Source organism: Anser cygnoides, chromosome 4 (genome assembly GCF_040182565.1).
Source record: "Anser cygnoides isolate HZ-2024a breed goose chromosome 4, Taihu_goose_T2T_genome, whole genome shotgun sequence".
Classification (NCBI taxonomy): Eukaryota; Metazoa; Chordata; class Aves; order Anseriformes; family Anatidae; genus Anser; species Anser cygnoides.
In genome coordinates, this window is record NC_089876.1 from 48,496,621 (window position 1) to 48,521,890 (window position 25,270).

The 25,270-nt window shown below is 37.6% G+C and overlaps 1 protein-coding gene across 2 annotated transcripts; it reads right to left on the reverse strand.

The window, feature by feature from the left end:
- Window positions 1-791: 791 nt before the first annotated feature.
- MAP9 (microtubule associated protein 9) lies at window positions 792-23,843 on the reverse strand. Of its 2 annotated transcripts, XM_066996087.1 has the most exons (13): window positions 23,239-23,842; window positions 22,621-22,717; window positions 20,919-21,356; window positions 18,551-18,753; window positions 18,055-18,166; window positions 14,927-15,141; window positions 14,130-14,185; window positions 13,435-13,600; window positions 12,165-12,254; window positions 11,323-11,484; window positions 10,728-10,873; window positions 9,874-10,006; window positions 792-4,770 (listed from the first exon to the last, which is right to left on the reverse strand). In XM_066996087.1, exons 1-13 carry the CDS (start codon window positions 23,641-23,643, stop codon window positions 4,648-4,650), a joined length of 2,346 nt encoding a protein of 781 aa, XP_066852188.1. In that variant the 5' UTR covers window positions 23,644-23,842; the 3' UTR covers window positions 792-4,647. The 2 variants fall into 2 exon arrangements, with proteins under 2 accessions (XP_066852188.1, XP_066852189.1); XM_066996088.1 differs by lacking the exons at window positions 18,055-18,166; window positions 18,551-18,753 and having other exon boundaries at window positions 23,239-23,843.
- Window positions 23,844-25,270: the final 1,427 nt, after the last annotated feature.

Here is a 25,270-nt window from a genome sequence, read left to right on the forward strand (position 1 = left end):
TTGTCCTTTGAAAACCAGGCATATTAGGGGACGTGGAGCTACTTTTCAATATAGCAGTGGAAAAGGTAGACAGTGTCTTAGTCATACTCAGGTGACTCAGTTCAACACACAAACAACTGAGTGAGATGTAGCAGTCCTGGGTACACAGACCAGGTAAGATGATCTAAAGGCCTTATATTCTATGAATATGAAACAAAAAAAAAGTACCAGAGACCCATGCACAGTCTTTCTTACCCAGAACAAGGAAATTGAACAGAAAATTGTTTATCCTATCTCCTTGTTTAGTTGCTGTATCTAAATTTCCCCCTGCAGAAACAGTTTCTGAGAAAGAGGGGTAAGGCATTTTGTTACCTGTCGACATTTTGCCTGGACAGCTCCCGGTGGATAAGTGCTTCTGTTTTTGGAGGTCTTGATGTAGCGCATAAAATTTTTGAATTTGCTTAATTAGACCATCAACCTGTCCCCTTTAGTGTACCAATGCAACAACTTAATGCCTGAATAAAATACTTTGGAAAAAATGAGAGACTGTCTTCCATGTCAGTACTTGGAACCCCTTGCATTCCTTCAGTGTCTATTTATATTGGTGTGGCAGCAAGCAGAAGTGAGCATCCATGAACCAAAGGAGAGGGCTGTAGTGTCAGAAGCTATAACTTGAGTGGGATATAATTCCCAGACTGTCATATTAACAATCATGAAAGAATATGTTGTGCTTAGAGATAGTGTTTAGTTCATTTACATGCATAAAAGCTTTAAATAAGATTTTATATCCACAGATCACATGCAAACATTGATTCCATCATACTAAAATATACTTTATTAATAAATATTTCCCCTCTGTAAACATAACAGGACTTATAAATAAATATACATTTTTATAAGTTACTGTACACACCTGTACATCTCAGCTCCATTTTTTTCTACATCATGCATTAACATGTCCGAAGTTTTATAATGCAAGATTAGACAAAGCTCGCAAAATTTTATTATAAAAGTCAAACACAGAGTTGTACCATCTTTTTTTTTTCCATGTGTGTCTACAGATCTTCAGCATTTTTTTCTCACTGAAAAGCTGTGAATTTATGTGAGTTTTTGGTATATCACTCCTTTGCAGGATGTCACCAACATCTTCCCACTTGTATCTTCTGTCAAAAATTTTCTATCCAATCATCTAAAAGCTTGAAGTGAGTAACGGTGCAGCATTCAGCTTAGCAATAGGCATGTGATATACCTTTTTCCAGCTCTGCCACTACCTCTAACAATCTTTTTATTTGCATCCCTCACTCAACTGCAAGCCTGTCAGCACGGGGACTTGCCTTGCTTGCCCTAGCTGGACACTGCAAAAATAAAGATCTAGATGATTCAGCATGCCAAGTTTCACACAGGCTGCATGCTTTGTCTCAGTCTCTCCTGATGACAGCTGCACAGCAAAATTTCCTGTCTCCTATACATTTAATTTTCCCATGAAATTACAGTGCTACGGTTTCTTGACTAAACCTGAACTCAGGGCTCCTAGTGCTAAAAGCCTAGCAGACAATGCACATCACTGCTCCAGCCTAAATGCCTGAATTCGTTCCTCTCCCCACCCCACCCCACCCCTAAAAATTTGGGTGGGCTAATTTGAGCTGGCAGTTCTGTTGTGTTCTGGCTGTGCTGTAATTCTGTTACATCTCCTGCTGGTATATGTAATTTTACCCTGCCTCTTAGATTGTCCACTGAAGCTGCTCTGGCTGTGCATGTTCACAACTTCTTCAATGTTTCTGTGGGCAGTGAACTTTTGCTTTCTCTCTGGATACTAACACAGTCATTGTCATACCACTACTGCTAGAAAAAATGCCTGACCTGTCACAAGGTAGCAGGAAGTCCAGACAAAGCCAGGCCCAGAGTTGATTAAAGTCCTCTCTATTCACTTGTCTGTATTATCTCTAGTAAAGCGCAGTTGAAGCCAGGTAAAAGTCTGGATTTGCTGGATTACCTGCAGACTGCATATAATCAAAGGATGGGTATCATAAAGTTCCCTTGCTCCACTACAAACTCTTTAGTAGAACAAAACTGTTCCAGCCACAACATTTCTGGGTGAGCATGCCAGCAGAAAATGGTTAGAAACAAACAAAATTATAAAAGCCAGGCCAAGTACAATTACCTTTTGGGGAAGAAACAGACCTGGAAGCAAGAGGTAGGACCAGCAGAGACCCACTAAAAAATTGCAAACCACGGCAGGGCTACCATGAATTAGGTGCTGGCAAGGAAACTGGAAGTCAAGATGTGTAGTGTAAAATATGAGTTAATGTACTCAAACCTGATTCTGGGGTAAAGATACACCCTAATCTAGAAGAAGCCATATCAAATCTGCAACCACTCCTCACAATGGATCAAATATGATCTATCAGATGATTTGGCTGTACACAAATCCAGCACAACTATTAGCGAAACCTCATAATTGTTCTCAGGATTAGCAAATACTTCTTTACACAGTGAATAGATGATTTGCAACAGAAAACTGTGCATCTTATAAGCCTTCCTTTACCCTTATTTACTGACAGAAATTAGGTTAATGATGATAACTACTCCACCACCGACTAACATATTTATCTTTCTACTTCTGTCAAACTTGACAAAGCTCTGAATTATGCATTCACAAAACAAGAGTGCATACTAACAATAATGAACAGAACCATATTCAACTATAAGGAAAGGAGATATCCTTCTGAATTTCACGTTTACATATACACCAACAATAAATTTCACCTACAAAGCATTATGGCAATAGAATAGTTATGGCCAAAACAAATGTGTTTAAATCATCAGTGGCTCTCACTAAAACATAACAAACAAGCAAGCAATGTCAGGAACTGAAGAAGTTCCTCTGTTTGACAGTCTTGTGTTTTTTCTCTTCTGAGAAGATGCCCCAGCATTGAATGAAATACAGAATTAATGAGTATCTCAGTAATTTATAAACAGAATAAGAGTGTAAAAGTGCAAGTTTACTTCCCAAATGCTCCTTTTACTTCCCAAGGAGGCTGTCAGTCTAAAGAAGTGCAAGATCTTCATTTGAGAAAATACATCTATAATTTATGAACTAGGGTTTTTCGTTGGTTTTCTTTTTTTGAATACTCACTTCAGAAACAAATCTGGCATGATTATTAAAATTAAAGTAAGAAAACACATAAGTAACAGCCTGAGTTTAGACAGTAGGCAAATAAGAGATGTGAAGATCTCTAAAGATCTGTAGTCTTCCCATTGATTCCAAAATAGTGAGGCAAATAGCCATGGGAACCAAAAAAAAAAAAAAAAAAGTAGTTTTAATAACTTACTACAGCAACTGGCTTATTAGCAATGATGAAAATGTGTTTGGGAGGGATTTATTTGATCACGGAAAAACAACAACAGAAGTCTTTTAATTAAGCTCCAGAAAAGTCATTTTCAGTGCCTAAGATTGCCTCAGAAGAGTACCACTGTTCTGCCCTTGCAGTTTTTATGTAAGATTTTGTGTGAACTACAAAACATGCTTCTAAAATAGCTGTTTCCTGCAGGAAACAGGAAATAGATGGAGTGTATATGAATACCTGAAACAGAATTAACAGCTACAGTCTCAGCCCTGGATCATTTTACATTTCACCAGTTCCAGTTTAATTCTTTTCTACCATCCCATAGCTAACTGGGTTTGGCCCCATGAAAGGCTGTTTCTGCATGATGTACTTTTAATTTAAAAGTTATTTTTGTATTTCACAGTGTAACATAATCAAAGGGTTAAATGTGTTCTCTGCAGCTCATCTCTTAACGCATGAAAACAACATCTCCCCACCATACTGCTTAGCTTTATGTCTTTGCTCTACCACAAGACAGCTAACATCTCCTTCCCCATCCTCCTCCTGCCTTCACCCCACAGTTCTTCCACGCTTAACTCCCCAGTCCCATCTTCCTCATGGCAGGAGCATTCTTGATCATGTACTTTCTTCACAAATACACTCTTACCTACCACATAAGAAAAAGAGCTGCTTTTGCCTCTCCATTACCCATTCGAAACTGGTCTTGCAGATAAAGGGAGAGAAGCATTTCAAACACATCATCTAGCATTACTGTCCTTTCATCCTGCACATACAGTTTAGCTCCCTTGCTTGTACTTTCCCTTTTATTGAATTGTCACCTGTTCATCATCTTTTAATGGTTTATAAATAGATTGTCTCTAAAACATTTCTGAAGGCAAACACGTCTTTCCTTCTTTTTTTTCCCTGATTCTGAATGTGCATAGTTGCAACTGACCACTCATTTTGAGCAATTACGGTCATTACTCATGCTGAATACGGCCTAATAACTTAAATATAACCATTCTGCTAAATAAACTGCTACTTACTGTGTGAAAAAAAAGACCAGGGTCCAGTCTCACATAGCCTGAATAGAGACTTCAACAAAAAACGAATGAAGTAACATAGTATTTAGCAAGACTAAGTTAAATGCAGAATTACAAAAATTAGTGCATTTGCTAAAGAACTGGAAAAGGACAACCAATCTCCAGAGATCGTACTAACTAAAAAGAAAGGATGCAACTTCTATTACAGATTCAGTGAAAAGCAGCTGTTATTGAAATAAATGACTATTCACTGTCAGAAGTTTGCAAACGATCTTTTCTCGTAGAACGCAATAGACCGCTCAGTAATTCCTTGAATACATGACTTTACCAGGTGGACTCCAGGGAGAATGCACTTCATCCCCATAGGCTGCCTGGAGCTTCTTTTGCTGCCTCTCAAGCTGCTCTCTCCTCTCTGTCTTTTTCTAAGAAAAAAAAAAAATGTGTCAAAAAAAGAACTCTACCAATGGAAAAGTCAGAATTATTGCTACACCTTTCTTGGATAAAATGAGAAGTTAACACACAATAGAGATTTGCCTTTCGGAGCTTAGCACATCCCGTTTAGGGATTCAGTCATGCACATTGCACAATGCAACACAGAGGCTGCACACTTGATGTTGCTTACAATTAAGGTGACAGTCTCAAGGATGAGCTGGCTTTGTGCACTAGCTAAACAAAAAATGCAACAGAAGGCCTAGTGGATTAGGTATTGTATTTGTCTTGCATGTAATTAGTCTCATCTTAATATTTCTTTTAAAAGGATACTTACACAATGCTAAATATGTCCCTTGTTACATTAATTTTGATGCATCTGTGTAACTTTCTGTACTTATTAAATCACACAAATGAGCTAAGCTGGGAAGTAAACAATTATAAACAAACCTCCATCTATTTTATAAACACTGTAAGGTTCTAATGATATTTTCTATTGTTTCAAACAGCAGTGGTGAGTTAGGATGATGAAGGATAAGCAATACTTGCAATGATATTTTTGTGCTTGATTAAAAATAATAGTAAATAATTGCTAATTAGTTTCTGAATAATAGGTCTCTTGAATATCATTAGTTAATGTCTTATATTGTTCTGTTCATACAGAACATTCATTCTGTTCGTACATAAAATAAGTGTTCTTCTTTGTAAAGATGGCTGCCATATCATTGTTGTGGAGATCAAAAATCTAAGAGTGCATCTACCTTAGCAATTTAGTATACTGGAGAGTTCTTTACAGGTGCAAATTTTCCTTTTATCACACTTGTAGGTTTGTGGTGCATGCATGAGCACACCACTTACTGGCTTAAGGAATATTTCCCTCTTGGTGGAATGAAGGTTGACATTACGGATCAGAGCATCACTTACAGTGTCCCATTAGATAGGTGGATAAAAAGGTCCTTGAGCTGCTGGCTTTCTAGCACACGAACAGTGCACGCCTAGGAACAGCAGATGGCATACACGCCATTGGTAATAAAGATGCACTGTGGATACGCAGGCTTGAAATCATAATCAATTTGCCAAATCCATCTAACCTTGGTTCTTCCCTCTGTTGCAACCTATCAGCCGGTATTTTGAAGCACCATAAAAGTTTAATATTTTCACATGTGAACTACATTGCTGTGGAAGTACTGCTCCTTGAAGATAGCTATAAGTGGCACTCTTAGATAATCCATGATCCGATCCCTTTGAGGGACACTGCAAGATCCCATGATCCTGGCAGAATCTTTCTGTTATTCATAACTAAGAAGAGAAATAGTGAGGTTACTGCAACTAAAGGAAGAGACTAGCAAATGGTGGTAGATGAGTTATTGTAAAAGAGGGAACTTGAGAGGAATTTTTCCTTGTTTTATACGTATACACTATTCAAACTTACTAATGCTAGCTACAACTGTGATATGTACAAAAATGTAAGAGTACAACATACTCTAAAACATCAGCCCTATCAGTATGTTTTTAAACAAAGACCTGAATATCTTTGTTAACATAAAGACACAATTCAGTAAGGAATATCTATCTATCTGGTCTGGCTAAATCAACACACAATGATTTCATGTTGTTACTAGTAAAGCTGATTATTAGCAAGGCAAGGTTTGCATGGAGAACTAATGCCCTTTACTAAAACAAGCGATACAGAACTGTCAGTCTACTAAATAATATTATCTCTCTGTACAAACTCTATCTTCCTGGATTATAAGGGATAATTGAGACAAACTGGGCTTAAGTAGCACCATAAGATTCTGACTCTTCTGTCTAGAACAAGTTCAAGATATGTTTCAGACATTCTTAAAGGAAACTGGTTAGTGCCCTAAACAGAAAGGAATCTGCATTATCAGTGATATTTCTCAAGAAAGAAGATGAAAAGATATGTGCTAGCAGTACACGTGAGCTTTGGAAGAATATTCTCTATAATGGAACATGGATGATTCAGACTCCTGTTTGGTGTATTTGTACATATCCTGAGTATGTACTTTTACAAACACTTAATCTTATTCTACCAATCTTAGAATCTGGATCTGTATTTGACATTCAAAGAGACATTACAACAAGTAATTGGAAATTCATTAAAAATAAGACTTATTGTAGCAGTAGTGGCAATTACGTGAGAAATCATGTCTTAAAAGTGTGCATATTTCATGTTTATAAAGCACTCTTTACTGAATACATGTTGCACAACCGATTCATGTAAGAAAATGCCAAACCAAAGGTAAAGCATACACTCACCCAGGAAGGGACTTAAAGTTGCTTTGGATTTTTTAAATCGCATCTCTATTTTATATACTTGGATTTGAAGATCCCATGTTCATGAATGAATCCTGATGCAAAGCAGAGTGTCTTGGGTTAAGTTAGCTGTTTTTTTTAAAGATAAATTTGACAGGAAGCCTTGCTGACTTCTTCCCTGCCTTCAACACACACCATGCTTTTTATGTTCTCATCCTGGCCACAGTTCACATCTTCACAAGACATAATAAGTGATATAAATCTTCCCTAATACAATAAATAGGAGGTTATTTGCACTAATGAGAGATGAGTAAAAGAAATATTGCAAGATGAAAACTAGAACTACAGTTTGTCATACAGCAGATCAACTTGATTGGCTTGATTTCTCTGTTTAAAATTTCTTACTCAATAGCCTGGTAAAAGGAATACATTTTTCACTTACAAAATTCTGGGAAGATCAGATTTGTTAGCAGTGTGACTGTCACATAATAACTGAATTTTAGATAGTACAGAAGACTTACAACATTTTAGAGGAATAATATTAACAGTCGTATTTCAAACATATTGCAATACCAGGAGATTAAGATTCCAATATAGAAAGTATTTTCAGATAGATCTTATTAAACCACATGAAATGAAAAACTCACATCAGCTGTTTGTAACCAAGAAAACCAACAATTCCATGAGACTAATCCAGTACAATATCACTTCCTGATGCTTTTTAACAGCGTTAGAATGCCAGAAATAGGTGTTGAGCATACTCAATCTCAAGGTAATATTTCAACCTTCTTCTAGGAATCATAACCTTACTGTATTGATTTTCAAGAACTGTAAATCTGAAAGAATGCACAGAGCAGCACCACTTCTCAACAATTCAACTAGGTTAACCAAGTACAATGGAGAACATAACACATCTAGGATACTCACTTTTTTTCTAGGTTCTTACAGAAAAACAGTTAAAGATTAACATCTAAAAAATAATGTAAACCAAACTAATCCATCATAATAAACTTTCTACGTGATTCTCCTCTATGTTCCACTTCTCAGACTAGGTGCATGTCAGTGACAAATGTCAGACACTGGTAGTAAAAGTAAAAAGTACTAAGTAAAAGCAGTCATTTAATCAAGAATTACATCTAGATTGGCTTGAAGAGTACTTAATGAGTAGCAAGAGGCAAATATTATGAAAGAAATAAAATTTTTAAAAAATCAGAAGCTTAACCTTTCTCAGCAATACTAAAGTATCTCAGCTCAAGATTATCCTTTTTATGTTAGTATTTTACACATTAATAGCCTTTTTCAGGGCATTCATTTTCATGCCTTAAAAAGTAATCTTCTGTATTAAACTGTGTTATCAAAGATCGACACAATGTCCTCTAAAAGTATATATAACAGAATTTCCATTAACATAACAGCAGAATGTTTCTTATAGAACTTACAAGGAGGTTTTAAAATTTCTGCTTTACCCATGCATTATGATCAACGCTTGGTTCAGGAAATGAGGAAATGAGGATGAATTCACACATTTATTTCTGCTCAACTGCTAATGAAAAAAGATAATAGAATACTTCCCACTATATTACTCTTATTTCCCTTCAAACAAAAATCCCCTTATTTTAAAGAATACATTTAAGACTTTCAAAATCCTGCCTTCCTAGATTTGACAACAGTTTATCTATCTGTACGCAAATATCATCTGCATTCTCTTGGTAATAAATTGACAGCTTTACAAGTGTTTCTCTCTGCAGTTCATTGAAGGTGTATATTTTCTCTGTTACTATACAAAGTGATTATATTATTCCAGCCAAAGAACATGAGGAACAGAGTCATTGCTGATATGCTATTTGAAGTAAAGGTGTGTTAGCTGCAAAGCAAAGAGAACAATCTCATCTATCACCAGAGAAAAAAGCAGAAAATCTACTTGAAACTCTGGAAAAGACTTTTTTTATAGTCTACCGATGGTTTAAATGAGCATGCGTAAGGATCTCAAGCCAGCTGAGTTGCAGGATCCTCTTCTTATCAATGGCAACAGAGCCCTTATGTACCGGCTGTATGCCAGAAATCACATGGAAGAGAGACAATGGAAGAAATGCTCTCAAACTAAGAAAACTTTGGAAGTCAACATGATGAATGAACGTGTCATAGGCTGAGGATGGAAAATGCAGATTTTTCTTTAACTAGCAAGTCACACATATTTAAGAAAATATATGCTAAAAATATTAGCAATCTCTCCTCTAGTTTGCCTTTCTATTGCAAGGAAAAAAAATATTGCCTTATTGTTGGGACTAGACTACCAGATTAGTTTACTGCTTAACAACTAGGAATAAAACATGCTGTTGTAGGGAAAATATAATTGGCAGCATTAGAATTTTGCCTTTCTAGTCAATCAAAATAATCTCAAACCTCAGTGTAACTGCTTTTATCAATTTAAGAATTCCTCACTCTAAATGTTGCCTTGAAGGCAAATGCCTACACTGCTGCAGCTGGCAGTGCTGCTAGGTTTTGCTGGTTTTGTGCTGTGGTGAGCTGGCAATTCAGAGACGGCTTCCCCTGACATGGAATAGAAGAAAAGATTATGAAATTCAAAACTCGTAAGTCATGTAGGTAGGAAGAATACATTTTCCATGTAAGCTAAAGATCAAGCACACCATACTTTATCGTTTTGTTCAAGAGTGTCTGAGGACTAGCTATGTAATACTACCATCATCTGGCCTCTCTTGTAACAGCATGAAACAGCAAGAATATTACATTACCATATGAAAGTATTCACCCTCATTACTACATTAATTTTTTTTACATAGTGAAAAAAAAAAAATTACCAGCCATCTTTCATATTCTTCAATAGCCTTTTTATCTTTCTCATCCTTCTTTGTCTGTTGTATTTCTTGCTTTCTTCTCTCTAGGATTTTTTCTGCCTTCTTTTGTTTTATATATTCTTTCTTTTTTTCATTCCTGTATAGTGAGAAAGAAGAACAGGAGATCACTGTGTAACAGTCTAAATGCTGTATCTGTGACTGATTAACTAAACTGAGTCCAAAGAGATATATTATGCATTTAGTAACAGATCAAGAATATACATATATATTTATAAATCTTTTGATGTCCGTCTTCATGTAATTTAACACCAAGGTATAAATGAAACTATTATTCTACCTACTATGGCATCATTTTCTCTGTACTACTTTCCCCCTTATCTGGTATCATATAAAAATTAGATTTAAAAGTTCTGCAGGTAATACAATAAATTGCACTCAGTCTCTGAAAACTCTTGGCTTGTAAAACTAACAAAAAATTCCTTCAGCAAACACATCTCATTTGCTTTTGAATACACCTACATTCTTTAAGAAGGATTTACCTTCCTTCCTATTGCTTACTAATGAAGCATGAGACTAGTCACGCAAGACATTATACTACTCGGTGAATCTTACTTCTCAGTTGTAGTACCTCTGCCTGGGCCTAGTCTTTTGGGGAAGAAATTATTTAAGTTACTAAAACAAAAGAAACTGTAGAATGTGTTCTCACTGGGATTGTGCTTGCTCACTGAGACTGAAAAGCCTGATCCCAAGCAAGCCATTGTTTCCCAATCACAAGCACATCAAGCACTCACAGAAGACCTACTGCATTTATAAGCAAAGGTTCTGGAAACTGATATGCCAAAAATCAAATGCAGTACCATTTTTCAACTGCTGATATGTTGTCTTTCTTCTTTTCTTCAACCAATTCCTCTTCTTTCTTCTTCCTGATTCTTTCAGACTGTTTTTCCTTTCTGCTTTGCTCTCTTAAGTATTCTGTTTTTCTTTCTTTCCATTTTTCAAATGCCTAAAGAAAATCACAGGTTCATTAGAAATCTTCCCCCTCATCTTTTTGTCAGTGCTCTCCTCACTTACACTAGATTAATATTTTTGGTATTTCTTCATGTTCAAATTTTGGAATATTTGTTTGTTGCATTGCTCAGAAGGGGATATCATTATATCTAAAAAGCATGTTATTTTCCCCAGTACACAATAGTTCTTTGCCTATGCATTTACATGGAGTTTATTTTGTATTCAGCTAATAGACTCCAAACACAGAGAAATGCTTGTCTGTGTACAAATGTAAACATTAAATATTTCCAACAGAACTGAATCTCACCATGTTTTCTTCAAAGATTAACTGCGTTCAGATTTTAGAATCCAGTTCATTCCATCTCTTGCTGGATTAACCAAAATTATTCTCAGCAATTTCCTGAACTATATCTGAACCACCTTTATATACATATTTCACATTACCTTCTGTGCTGCTTCCATTTTCTCCGCATTCTGTTCTTCTGCTTTCTTTTTCTTAAGTTCCTCGAGCTTCTTTTTTTCACTTAACTTCTTTGCTTCTTTTGCTTTCATTGCTTTCCAGGCTTCAAAAGCTGCAATTGCTTCCTTTCTTTTAACACCTTCTTTCTAGATTGAAAATAACATTCTACATTTAAATACGCTTAAATATAAAATATATATCTATAATTGAAAAAGTATACTTTAAACTCGTTCTCAAATGTAGGATTAGATTCAGCAATAAAGAAATGGAAATGGATATGTAGAAAACATTCCAAGTAATACTCAAATTTGAACTATATAGACTTTTCTATGCTCATTTTTAACTTAACTCACTCAAATTATACAAATGACTTTTGCAAAATGTGTAGAAGAACATGAAATACATATTAAATACTTAAAAGGGAAACATATTAAATACTTAAAAACCCAATCTAGCAACTGTATATGTAAAATGTAGATAAGAATCTCTTGAGATAGGGAGCAAACTCATTTTCCACCAGAAGATATGATGAAATTTAACGTGTGAAAGGTTGAGTATCCCAAGATCATTGTAAACAAACCTGAAAATTAATCTAATTAATTTAAGAACACTTTTAACATCCCTGGTGCAAATGTGTAGGGAAGCATTAGCCACACACCCTTTAGCACAACCATAACAATCAGGACATGTCACTTACTGCTTCCAATTAGAGAAAGCCGGAGGCCTTACAGTAGCAGAGTGATGTAATTAGACACAAAGCACAGGTAAACATACTTCAGAGAATGATAGTTTGTCAAATTCTCCTTAAACAAGAGTGTAAACAAACCTCTTCAGTATTGATCCTCAGATTTTCAGCTTTTTTCTTTTCATTTCTCTTTAATTCCAGTAGTAAAGCCCTTTTCTTTTCCAGCCAATTCTGTAACAATATTAGAAGACTTTTACACTTTTAAAGTGTTTTTAAGCTGTAACTAAAGATGTTCGGTTAAAACAGATGAATATTATTAGAGCAGCACCAATATAATGACAACCAGAATCACTCTCAGTTCTTCCATGTGCTACTTTAATAATTATCCCATGTGGAAAAGTAAGACACGGTTCAAATTAAACTACTTTAAGGACCTTCACAACAGATATTTTTTTGTGTGATTTCTTTTATGTTAAGAAAAGTCTAAGGTTCTACAATGATAGCTACAAACGTGAAAAGCCTTAAAGATCTTTAATAAAATCTCTTAAAAACATCAACAAGACATAAGCATTAAAAAAAAAAAGAAGAAGAAAAAGAAATATGGAATATTCTTATTACTTGGGATACAGGAATATTGTTTAGATTTATTGTCTCTTGCAAATACTTGTAACTAAAGAGAACAAAGTCCAACTGGGAAGAGTGAGACTCCAGGCACTGTTATGTGTTATGAGTCATTTGCAGAATCTGGCCTAAATTTTCAAGGTTTAATTATATATTTGGTATGCTGCTTAAAAAAACGAGTGTCCTAAATGTAACCTATTCTACCTTTAAAACTATGCAGACTATAAGTATGGATTTCAGGCTCTAAATTTTGGGTTAGAACCATAAATAGTATTACAAACATATACCAATATGAACAACATCTGTTAACAAAAGGAATGCGTATTTTTCATCACACAGGTTAGTAACAAAAATCTGTTGGAACCCACATATGAATTGTGATGAAATTCTATACGGAATCCACACAGGTTATCCTTCCAGAGAGAATACTAGACTTGTTTTTACTTTTCCTAAATGCCAACTGAATAGAAGATACCAGAAAAAGAAATTTTAAACTAAACACTTACTTTTGTTAAGGAAAAAATAAAAATAAAGGAAAATATATGTCTGAGAATAGTCTGACACAAAAATAAAATTACAAAACAAAGTATGTCCCTCTCATCTAGCTTTTAAGTCTGTAATTTGATGAAAAGGTATGGCCACTGGAATAAAAGGATTATTGAATCTGTAAGCATATGAAAATAATATACATAACAATATTGATTTCATGAAAATAAGTGTTGTTGGCTCCTATAAGACCTTTATACGCATAGGAGATTTTGTTTTATTTTGTTGTCTGTTTAAGATCTACCTGGAAAACAGCTGCTCGTAAACTATCTGCTTTGTCAAATTCTCTACTGTTCTTCTGCAAGTGTTTATTCTCCAACACCTTCAATGTTCCCAAGTATTGAGGTGAAACAGCTGTAGCTGATGGAACAGCTTTTCCTTTTTTCTTTAAGTGTGCAGAAGACAGAGACCTGTAAAGACACAAACATATTAATCATCCTTTCATTTACTGTAGCTGCTAGCAAGCAGTGTTCCTTTCATTTCTCTTGATACCAGAACTTAATGTGATTCGGTTTGTACATGTACTTGTGTGGAGATAGGAAAGGAGGAAAAAGCACGTTTTCTTTGGGCAGGTTTATTACTGAGAAAACAAGCCATTATTCAACATATTCAGCCCAAGAACATTTACAAGCTCCTTATGCTTTCATCCATAAAAAAGCTTAAAACCTGTTAAGATAACACAAATTGGATTCACTGGTGGACACATGAGCACACACTCATTATAGAAATTGACAAAAGACTTGGAGTCTAATCTGACAGAGGAGATACTGAGCAAGGATTATAATAACGTCTCATCTCCTAAGGTATCCTCCACAGATGGTGAGAAGTTGTCAGCAGTGAAGAAAATGCTGACAGAAAATGAGAGCAAAGTGGCATTGTCAGGGCACCTACGTACATCTTATGCTCTGTAGACTATGATAGACAGCATTGTTCTCTCACCTGCAAGATGAAGGTTTTGATTTTTGTAGAACTGTCGCCTTTGTTTCACTTTGTTTCTAAGAAATGCAAGAGAAAACAAAAATTGCAGTCTCTCAGATAACAGAACTAGATCAGGATGACACAGATTTTAAAATTTAACAAGGATGTTAAACATATATACACATGAAAGCCACTCAAATACAGAAAGGGTACAGTACAGTACTGTAAGAAAGTTAAAAAAACACACCACCTTTTGAAATGTTTGGAATGGCATCTAGAAATGTTTCTTTGCATTATGTTGAAATACAGTCGATAGTTTAGAGATAAAAAGGAATAAAAAGAACCTAAAGGGACAGTGGGCTCCCCTGTTATATCAACATTATTTAAATTGTTTTTAATATTTAGCTTTAACAGTTACATATACCTACATATTTTCTTTCTCATGATAAGGCATAAAGTACTTTGTGTCTTATTTGTTAATCAAGTCACACCATGGATTCCATCCTCTGCCAACATACACTGATCATTTCAACTTTTCAATCCTCAAAATAGAGATTTGGCATTTTAACTTCCATAAGGATAATTAATTAAGATTTGAAAACACACATTTTACTACCTTTGTCTGTTTAAAACTATTTCTGTGAAAGGTATTCCCTACATCTTCCTTAAAACTATCCATAATTTGTAAGAGCCTCGTGTCTAAAACTTTTACAAGCAGAGTTTTACACATTTAAGGTACTAACTGCAAATTTCTTTACAAAACTTTTCATTGCACTGCTCATTGTTCTGAACAACAGTAAAAACACATATAAAAATACCTGGACAAAGTCCTCTGAAGTATTCTTCGATTCCACATGTTCAGACTGACCATCTACTGACGCTTCCTGTACTGTATCAGTTACTATGTGCCCTTGCACAAAGTTCTCCTTTTTATCTGAACTGTCATCTGTTGACTTCTCTGATTTCTTTGTTTTCTCATACGCTGTTGTGATCATTGCTTCTATCACACTGGGGCTGGTATCCTTCCTCTCATCTAACAGGAGTAAAAAGATTAAGAGGACACATTCGCTTAGACAATATGTTAACAAGAGTTTCATGGTTTCTCATTATTGTTATTTCTGTACTAAAAACATTTGTTTATGAAACATATTACTGAATTTCACATAGGATAATGTGTTTACTATATACAACCAAAGTTTTAACAAGTATAAGAGCATGATAACAGCAAAACTTCCCAGCTGCCTCTCCACGTGAACTTGGCTATAGAGCAGAAACCAAAAGCAAGAGCCATTCCGATCACAGCAGGAACTCTTCACATCTAGAGAAGTCTACACTACTACTAAAGTCTGTATGACAATCTGCATAAAGAAAAAAAGAATCTGTGTGTTGTTTTATGGGAGTGTGGGATGCACAAGGAAATAATGGAAAGATTATTTCTCACCTCAGTGGTGAGGATTTAAGCAAAATGTCACATCAATTTAAATGCATGCCTAAATGGTGAAATTGCCAGTTAGGAAGCACTTTTTCAATAATACTTAAAAACGTTTTTATCAGATCTGAACAGACATTAACAGAGATCTAAACTTTTCAAATAATTAAGATACAAACCAGGAATATCTATGATAAATTCTAAGTTACAGTCTTCTGATGAAAAGAAGTAAGTTTTGGATGACAGTAACTCCAAGTTAACTGAAGAAAGAACTACTGACGCTGACAATGTAAGAAATTTAATCACAGTGATGAAGGTAGGTTCCAGGTGACAAAGAAAATTCTGAATTCGTATGAACCATTTTCTATCTTCTGTTGATATGTAACCTTTCATTTTTCACTTTAAGCTTATTACTAAGCTAGTATAACAACCGTATACAAGCTGTAGACATCAGAAACTATACAAGTGTAGTTAAGTTGCAGCAGTTGGTGTGCAGGACACTGTAGACAGCTGATTTACTTTAGATTTCTGACTATTTTGTAGCATGAGCTTCATCACTGAATTTCATGTATAAGTCAGTTTAGCTCTGTTTGCAAAACAGATACAGACTATTAACTGTAATGAAAAAAGCCACGTAAAACCCATAAGCATTGTTGTAGTTTCCTCCTTAATAGTTCTAGCTATACAAATTTTATTGGTCTGCTTGGAATCTTTACACTTGCACACTTTAGCATCAAATTGAAACACTTATTTTCCAGTCCCTTTTCCACCACTTGACACCAGCACCTTATCATTCTTCTCCATTTATGCTGTCCCTCCTCATGGAGAATCTACACATTCCAGTACACTGATGCTCATATCCTTTTCCCCATACAAATTTCTCCTTAAATATTGTTCTAGTAACAATGCTCAATGTACCAGCAAAACAAAAAAGAACTAAAATTAAACACAGTATCACAGTATCACAGATTTCTAGGTTGGAAGAGACCTCAAGATCATCGAGTCCAACCTCCGACCTAACACTAAGTACTCCACTAAACCATATCGCTAAGCTCTACATCTAAACGTCTTTTAAAGACCTCCAGGGATGGTGACTCCACCACCTCCCTGGGCAGCCCATTCCAATGCTTAATAACCCTTTCGGTAAAGAAGTTCTTCCTAACATCCAACCTAAAACTCCCCTGTCGCAACTTTCGCCCATTCCCCCTCGTCCTGTCACCAGGCACATGGGAGAACAGACCAACCCCCACCTCTCTACAGCCTCCTTTAAGGTAACTGTAGAGAGCGATAAGGTCGCCCCTGAGCCTCCTCTTCTCCAGGCTGAACAAGCCCAGCTCCCTCAGCCGCTCCTCGTAAGACTTGTTCTCCAGACCCCTCACCAGCTTGGTTGCCCTTCTCTGGACTCGCTCGAGCACGTCCATGTCCTTCCCGTAGCGAGGGGCCCAAAACTGAACACAGTACTCGAGGTGTGGCCTCACCAGAGCCGAGTACAGGGGCACAATCACTTCCCTAGACCTGCTGGCCACACTGCTTCTTATACAGGCCAGGATGCTGTTGGCCTTCTTGGCCACCTGGGCACACTGCTGGCTCATATTCAGCCGACTATCAACCAATACTCCCAGGTCCTTCTCGGCCAGGCAGCTTTCCAGCCACTCATCTCCCAGCCTGTAGCTCTGCTTGGGGTTGTTGCGCCCCAGGTGCAGGACCCGGCACTTGGCCTTGTTGAACTTCAGATCTAAGTATATTTGCTATTCACTACCCAGTATGCTGTGCCTGATTTTTCAACTTCTGTTCACCTTCCTATACTCAGTTCTTCAAGCCAAGTCCTAACTTTGATCTCATTAGGCTGCAGCCCAGTGCACAGACATAACATAGGCCATGCCAACAGCATTTCCCTCACTGCATCCAACAGGCTATGTTACCTACCCGCTGGAGTCTTACAAAGTACTCCCAAGCATGATAACCTTAACCAATATGAAAGGTGTTTAACAGCCCATTCCAGTGCTTTTCAACTTGGGTCCATTCATTTTTTGTAACACAGATTTTTTGTCTAACAAAGGAGACTAAGAAATGCCCCCAAAATTGAAAAACAATACCAGCCTGAAGAAGAGAAAGGCTCATCCTGGTCACGTTGATGGCAAAGAGGAAATGAAATTAAAATGACTTGTTTTAAGTCTCAAGGATGCTTAGGCAATGATGCCGACACTTGACTCAAGTCAAAAGTGCAAATTCACTTCTCAGACTTCGATCTGTTCCTCTCCAATCCTAGGACATTTCCAGGACCCAATTTCTAACTACTTGGGTTGATACTGCACTTAGACATAATGGCAAGAATGAGGCTGGGCCTTTCTTAGAAGCAGAATACAAGGAGACATGAGGGCAAGAGAAAGATACTAAGAGAATGTAAAGGAGGAAATTAAGAAAACCATTGATTTTAAGAAGACTTGAACTGGAACCTTAGATGTTACCAAGGTGTAAATTATGACATTTATATGGCTGTACATATCTAAGTTCTACCTTGTGAAAGTGGTGTTTCTCCACACATCAGTAAATTGGAGTCTCCAGATCTTTCATTGTGGGACGTAAAATTAATGGTAAATGGTGGTGAAATACTTTCTAGCCATGGACCCTTAGATCAGAAAGTGGCAAATAAACAAGTGAGCAATTCATAACAAATCAGAACTATTTAACTTGAGTTTATAATACACTGACAAAATGTTTCTTCAGAACTCTCCAAGTATAATTACTGTCTCACATTCAGAGAAATAAAACCCATGAACCCATTTCTGAACAGCTGCAAAACATAACAAAATCCTGTTTCTAGTTAGAAAGAAAATGAGTAATATTCTCTTATATGCCCCTCAATAGCATTTCTAGAATGCTATTGGAAATTGTATTTTCCCCCACTCCTATATTTCCTACAAAAAATTTTGACAGCTAGTAAGTTACTTTTTAAAGTTTCCAATGTAAATGGTAAAAAATAAACACATATACTCTTCATTCTCGGTCTTACTTCAGGACCACGGCTTTCGGCAAGCACTTTTTTCTCAGATGAGGCTCTGGTATTCAGAGAAGTTAGGGATGATGGTGCTGAAAACGAAGACAATCCACTTCTACGAGTTATTTTTTCTTCTGACCTACTAAACTCACTGTCTTTCATGGGGCCGCTTTTTCTCCAGACACTTCTTGGTTGAGGTGATGCTTTGTAACAGCCACCTAATGAAGGAATGCTGATATTCTCAGATGAAAATGAGTATTATAGTTTAGGTTATGTCTAATTAAAGACATTTTAGTCTGGAACACTATTTTGTCAAGTTAGATTCAACTATTTTCAGTTAAACAAGCTATTTAAATAGTACATCTGTCTTAACACGGGACTAAATACAAGCAGCTATATAAGGAATTACTGACATTTCAGAAAGTTTAATGGAAGTTATAAAGCTTCTAACAATTTCGTAGACAGACAATCTAGAAACTTATTTTTTCCATTTATCATTCTCTCTATGTATATATTGAAACTACATGCAAGAACTTATCTGCAGTCAGAGACAATTTAAAAGTTTTCATAAACATAAAAGAGAGCATGTATCTAACAGCACTGTTGTAAGAAACTTTTTGTTATTCTGCTTAACTCTATCTACTAGAGAAGATATGAAGGGAAGACTGCTTCTCTCCATATGGTGCAGAGCAGAAAAACCCTGGGTAGAAGAAGACATCATGAGAAATGTGGTCAGAGGAGGGCCCACAGTATACATCCACCTTCTTCAGTGATGTCTCCGATCCTTTCCTAAGTCAGTCACTGAGCAGCAGATCTACTTTGCAATGGTTTCTCAGAGATTTCTATCCTTTGGCTCCTAAACTTCCTCCAATTTTCCTCGCATTTTCTCCCCCCTACCCTGCCACTGACAAGATCAACAGCTTTCTACCTGCCTTTTGCTTGATGTATGTTGAGACACATGGAAATACATATCTAATTCTGCAGACTGACATGGAAGTATTACCTATTAAGTCCTTGTTCATATACATCACAGGAAATGAGAGAATCACCATGGCCATTCAGCACATTCAGCAGTGTAAAGCCTAATTGTACAGTTACTGTGAAGTTCAGAGAGCTGAGAGGTCACAACAATATTCTTACAAGTGACTTATGGCATGCAAAAACCGTCAGTGCACACTAACATCAAACGAGCAGACAAAGCTGGTAAGTCTTTGGTTGGTGGACTCCTCTGTTGGCTAGGGATCTATTTATCTAATATGAGTAAGTTCACAACAGTTGACTGTTGAAGACAATGTACTAGCATTTACATGAGGAAAATGTTTTTTCTCCAATGTTTTTTCTGCCCATGTAAAAACTACACAGGCTTTCTGGCCATGAAAGAAAAACATCTAGAGTGCCTAGCTGCACATTCAAGTATCTGGCACTTCGGTGCCATCATGTGGAAAGAAAAAAAGTAGCAGATACCACTAATTATGCTTTACCAATTTCAAAGTTGTCATCTTCCATCACAGGTAATGACCAGCCATAAATTCCTCTTGAAATAAAACCAAAAAACTAATAATGGAAACAGAGCACAGGAAAAATTCTTCCCATACTGGCAAGTAGGTAAAAAACATGAAGTCTTTCAACTTTTAAAATTTTTAAAAGTACATACAGCCAACTAGCAGAATTCTAAGTTTCGCTTTGCATGTTATAAAATAAATTAGCTCTTATAATGAAACACTGAAGTCCTCTTTATGTCACTAAACTTTTTTTTTGAATATGCATCCAAAGTAGCTCAGTATCTACAAAGCAAAGAACATTTTAAGTCCTAGCTTTGTGATGATAAGAAGTCTACCATCCATAACATTTTGGTTATGGCTCATTCTGACATTCTATTACACAACAGCAGCATGAAGTCTCAGCATCATGACTTCAACACTGTATTTGCGAACACTGTGTTCTAACTTCATTGACCGTGGAGAGGGAAGGCCTGTTTAATGACCTTTCCATTAATGGATGGGTGGATGCCGTGGACATTGTGTAAATATGGCTCTCTGTGTTATGCATACATGGAGGAGACGAAGCTTTAGCCCTCCCACACCTTCCATGCAGATGTACTGATGGAAAAGTAAACTTTAAGCACCCAAACAGTTGGTTTCCAGCTCCTGAAAGGAAAAGACAGATAGGAACCTCTTGATACTTGACCCACAGTGGTTCAGATTCCCATCCAAGCAGGTTATCAAAACATGTATTATTAGAAGAACATTAAATAAATACATCAAAAGTCAAAACAACTGAAAATATACTTAACACAGAAAATAACCCTAACAACAACACATTTAAAATAATATAATATGGCTAAGCAAGCAACAGCAACAATATTCAAGTACTTTCTTTTCACCTGATGCTGACGTATTTCTTGTTTTGTGCACCCTTGGCTTTGGTATTGGCTTCTTTTCCTTTTGATCCAGCGTAACAGCCTTTCTTTCTTTCTTTAGTTCAGGCATAGGCAAATCATTGCAGTGGTCAATCTCACTCATAGGACATTGTAATTCAGCAGCTGAATGCTCTTCATTATTTTTTCTGTCATTGTCTTCATTTTTACTTTCCAAACAGCACACTTCATTTATTCTGTCATCTTGTATGTTTTCACTTTCTGAAAGTGTTTTTTGCTGAAGCTTCCTTTCATGAAAGGATAAAGTCAAGTCATCAGCACCTTCATTTTCTAAGTCAGCTGCTTTTTGTGATGTACCGTCATCTGAGAGAGGACTCTCAAAAGCAACAGATTTCTTAGTGCTGTCAGCATCTGAACTGCTTTTACGACATTCCTCCACAATACCTGAAAACCGTATATTAGCAGCTTTTGAGACAAATGGAAAAATACAGGACACAGAAACTATATCTTCTATGATTTAAATGTGTTTTTCATATAACTCTCTTCCGACTTAAATCTCTAAGCAGTTCCCTTTCTGCACCTCTGATCTCCCCAAACCACCAAACTGGATCCTTCTTCTATATCCTTTCCTGTCATCTGTTTTTGTGGGCCCAATCTGAAGAAAATACTTCAAATCTTCAATGGTTAATTCTTATCTGTCACGCAATTTAAATCCCTTCCAAAAAACGGCATCTCCAATGTTGTAAGAAGCAGAAGCAAGTCAACACAATAAAGCTATACATGTGCAGTTACTAGACCCCATCATCCACTTCTTTTCTCTGTACTTCAGTCCCATCTGAAATCAACTAGAAGATACTTAAATGAATATACTTTCCGCTCCAAAGTTAAGGTTCACACTTTTTTAAAAATGTTTATCTTTCTGTAGACTGTTATTACTAATTTACTTTACTTCAGATTCAAATACTCAAGACAGATGACAAAAAATGCCATGATAGTTGAGTACAATATTTAATCCACGAGGAGCTTCTTTATAAAGCTTGTCTCCACAGGGAAATCAAAGCATCCCACCAACTTTTAAAAGATGCTTCAGATGTGAATGAAAACACAAGTATTACACATAGGTAGTCCTTTTAGAAACAGATTACAATATTTAAGATTCATATTTCTCTTAATATGCAGCACCATATCAGGAATTCACCACATCAGTCACTAGGTCAGCCTAATTAATCTAAACATAAACATTACCAAATATCAAATGCATCCCGGCCCTGGAAAAATTGCCAGACCAAACCTGTTGCTGGCTTGCCTACACTGCCAGGCAAGCATGCTCTGCAGCGCATCTTGCATCTCTGATTGTCCTGTCTGGTAAAACAATAAAGCAGCATTATGGCTTTCTCTCTGACCATGTCAACTTTTATTCACGGTAGTGTGCACTGTCTCATCCAGGTGCAGATCTAAAAACTTGGCTTAGGTGTTTCACAGCTATAAGAAACAGCACATACTGTGTCTAGTGTAGCATGTCGGCAACACCCCTAATTTTGCTGGGAACACAGCTCCTAATTTTGTAGGGGAGGACTAAGTGATTTAGAAGTTGACACGACATGAATCTTGGAACATTCATGCATATTGACTCACAAAGATTCCTTGTGATCTACTAATGAGTTAAGAACAGAAAAGACGCAGGCAAAATTTTTTAATTCTGTCTTACCGTTTAATATGGCAACTTCTTCACTCTCAAAGTCATCTGAGTAAACAGCTGTTTGTTCCCTTGCTGCATTAGCAGAAATTGCTTCTTGTAGCTCACCCTGAAATGGTATTGCAAATAACTTTCATACAGAAGTTTCACTTCTTCAAATTCAGCACTAATCCCCTCCTCCAACACATGCATAAGTAAAACTGTGCAACAGAGATTACCCCATTTAACTTTAAATTCCCAAGAAGGGTAAGTAAAACACTGTTTTCACTCCATCCTCATTCTCCCCATTTTTAAGTGCTCGATACGTGGAGGTATTTTTAACAATGTGGCCAGCTGAGGGCAGCCTTTGTACATGAACTACATCTCCTATTTTCACTCGCGAATTTCACCTGCAAAACCCCTCGGCAAGACGGGGCAGTGCTATGGCCACCCCTCCGCGGCCCGGGAACGGAGGCGCGGAGAGACCCCCCCCCCGACTTGCCTAAAACCCTAACTGTGGCTTGGGGGAGGGGAAATCAGAGGAGACGGCAGCAGAAGAAGGAGCCGATCCCGAGCTTTGCGGTACCCCCCGATGCCCAAATAGCCGCCTTCTTCTGCAGACCCGACCTGCTCCCGGGGCCTGCCGCTCACCTGCGCCGCGCCTCTCCGCGCCCCCGCCCGCCTGCCGCCGCCTTGTCCCGGCATGGCGGCCGCCTGCCGCCCCTGCGCCTTGCGGCGTCCCGCCTGGCTGCGGGCCCGGGCCGCGGGCTGCCTTCGGCCGCCCCGCACGGCCGGCTGCTCCCGCACGGCCGGCCCCGCCGCCCGTATTGCCCGTCGCTTGGCGACGCCGCCGCGCAACCACGAGCGGACAAAGGGCGGGCGGGGTGCCCGGGTGGGACCGCGGGGCCGCCGCCCCGCTGCAGGCCGCGGGCTCCGGCTGAGGAGGGCGGCAGGCCCCGGAGGTTGTTTACACCGCCGAGCGCCCTCCTTCTTGCCCGAGGCCCTGCCTTCATTTGCTGGTGCCCTTCTGCTTGGGATTTTTATTTTCCCCATCATCGTACTCTCACTTCTGTACCACAAGAATAAAATACTGTAAAAAGACCCTTAATGCTTTTCCTGAAGGAGTTTCTCTAGTGCTGGCCACCCCGCATGGTGTCCCTGCAGTTAAAAAAAGAGAAACGTTTCCCAGTTTTGTGCTGCCTTTCCCTCAGCGTGTATGTATCCGTGTACAAGGTCAGACGCTTCAGTACCCAGGTATTTAAACATCAGTTTTCCATAACTACTTAGGCTGGAGATAGGGCACAGCAGTGGATACATCTATGCATCAAAATTTGGGCTGAAAACTGACTTCATCTGTGCTTTGCAGAATATATTAGGGTTTGAGAACCCATGCCTATACCCTACGTGTAACCCACATACCTGTTACTATGAGGTGGATACATGTACTCCACTCGGTTCATGCCACCGCAGTAAGACTGGAGGGACACATTTTCATCCACCCCATTCTCAGAGGCAGGTGGCTGTCCAAAATTTTCCAGCATGGATTCAAGTGGACAGCTCTTTCTGTAAGGAACAAACTCACTGTAGCGCTTTCTGAAAAAAATAAAATCATAGAACCCATGCATTAGTTTGAATGAAACCCTAGAGATGAAGGAACAATAGTGACATCAAAGTAAATTACCTGGTGCTCACGTCTCCCGATACTCTGATTCTTATTTCCCAAAAGGTGCTTGTGCAACACACCAACAAATAGCAACCTGCAGCTGACCAGGTGCTTTGCCAAGCAGCACATGTCCTGCTGAGCCGACCGTCGTCTGTAATCTGTATGAGCAATTCAGGGATGCAGGCAATCAAACGCCAGGATGCTCTGGGAATATTGATCTCATGCATCAAAAGAAAATTGCCAGCTTCAGGACCACATACGGATATGGAATATTCTTCCTTCAGTTTAAATGGGTTGTGTTATCTGCCTTTCTAAAATAAGCGGAGTTTTTGTCTTTCCAGTGTTTCAGTTGTCTTAGCAATAATAAAGGACTTTTGACATGCTCTGTGCACTTGTATTATATTTGCATATATTAATCTTCCCCAAAATGCACTGCACTTTCCAATGTTGTACAGAGGAAAATATCTCTGACAGAAACCATGAGAGAATATGTAGGGCAGACTAAAGCTTTAGGACTTCTTTTACCTCCTGTTTATTTTTGAGAATTACATTTTAAAAGCAGTGCAGATATGCAAAGGCCACAACACATTGAGGGGAAAGAGGCCCCACATTCTAAAGAGCAACCTTAGCTTTAAACTAGCAAATAATTGTGGATCATTATTTGAATTTGTGTACCATCTGTGAGCAGCAGTTTATTTTTATTTCTTTATGACCAGCTAATGCTTGGTCTGCTGACTGACTATTCATGTATTTCATTGAGAGTTATACTTGATGCGCAATATTTTTTTCTTCTTAAATTTGAGTCTGTGCTGTGCTATCTCTCCATGGAAGTTGAAATTGGACATGTTTAGAATGTAAAAGTAATAAAGAAGAAATGTATATATTCTTTCTCTGTAATAATGTTAGCAGTTGGTGTTGAAGGCTGAATTATGTAATATTACAAACATCTGAGATGGTGATTTTATTAGACTCCAGAAGGTGGCAGCAAAATGTTTTAAGATTAAAAAAAAAGGTTTATTT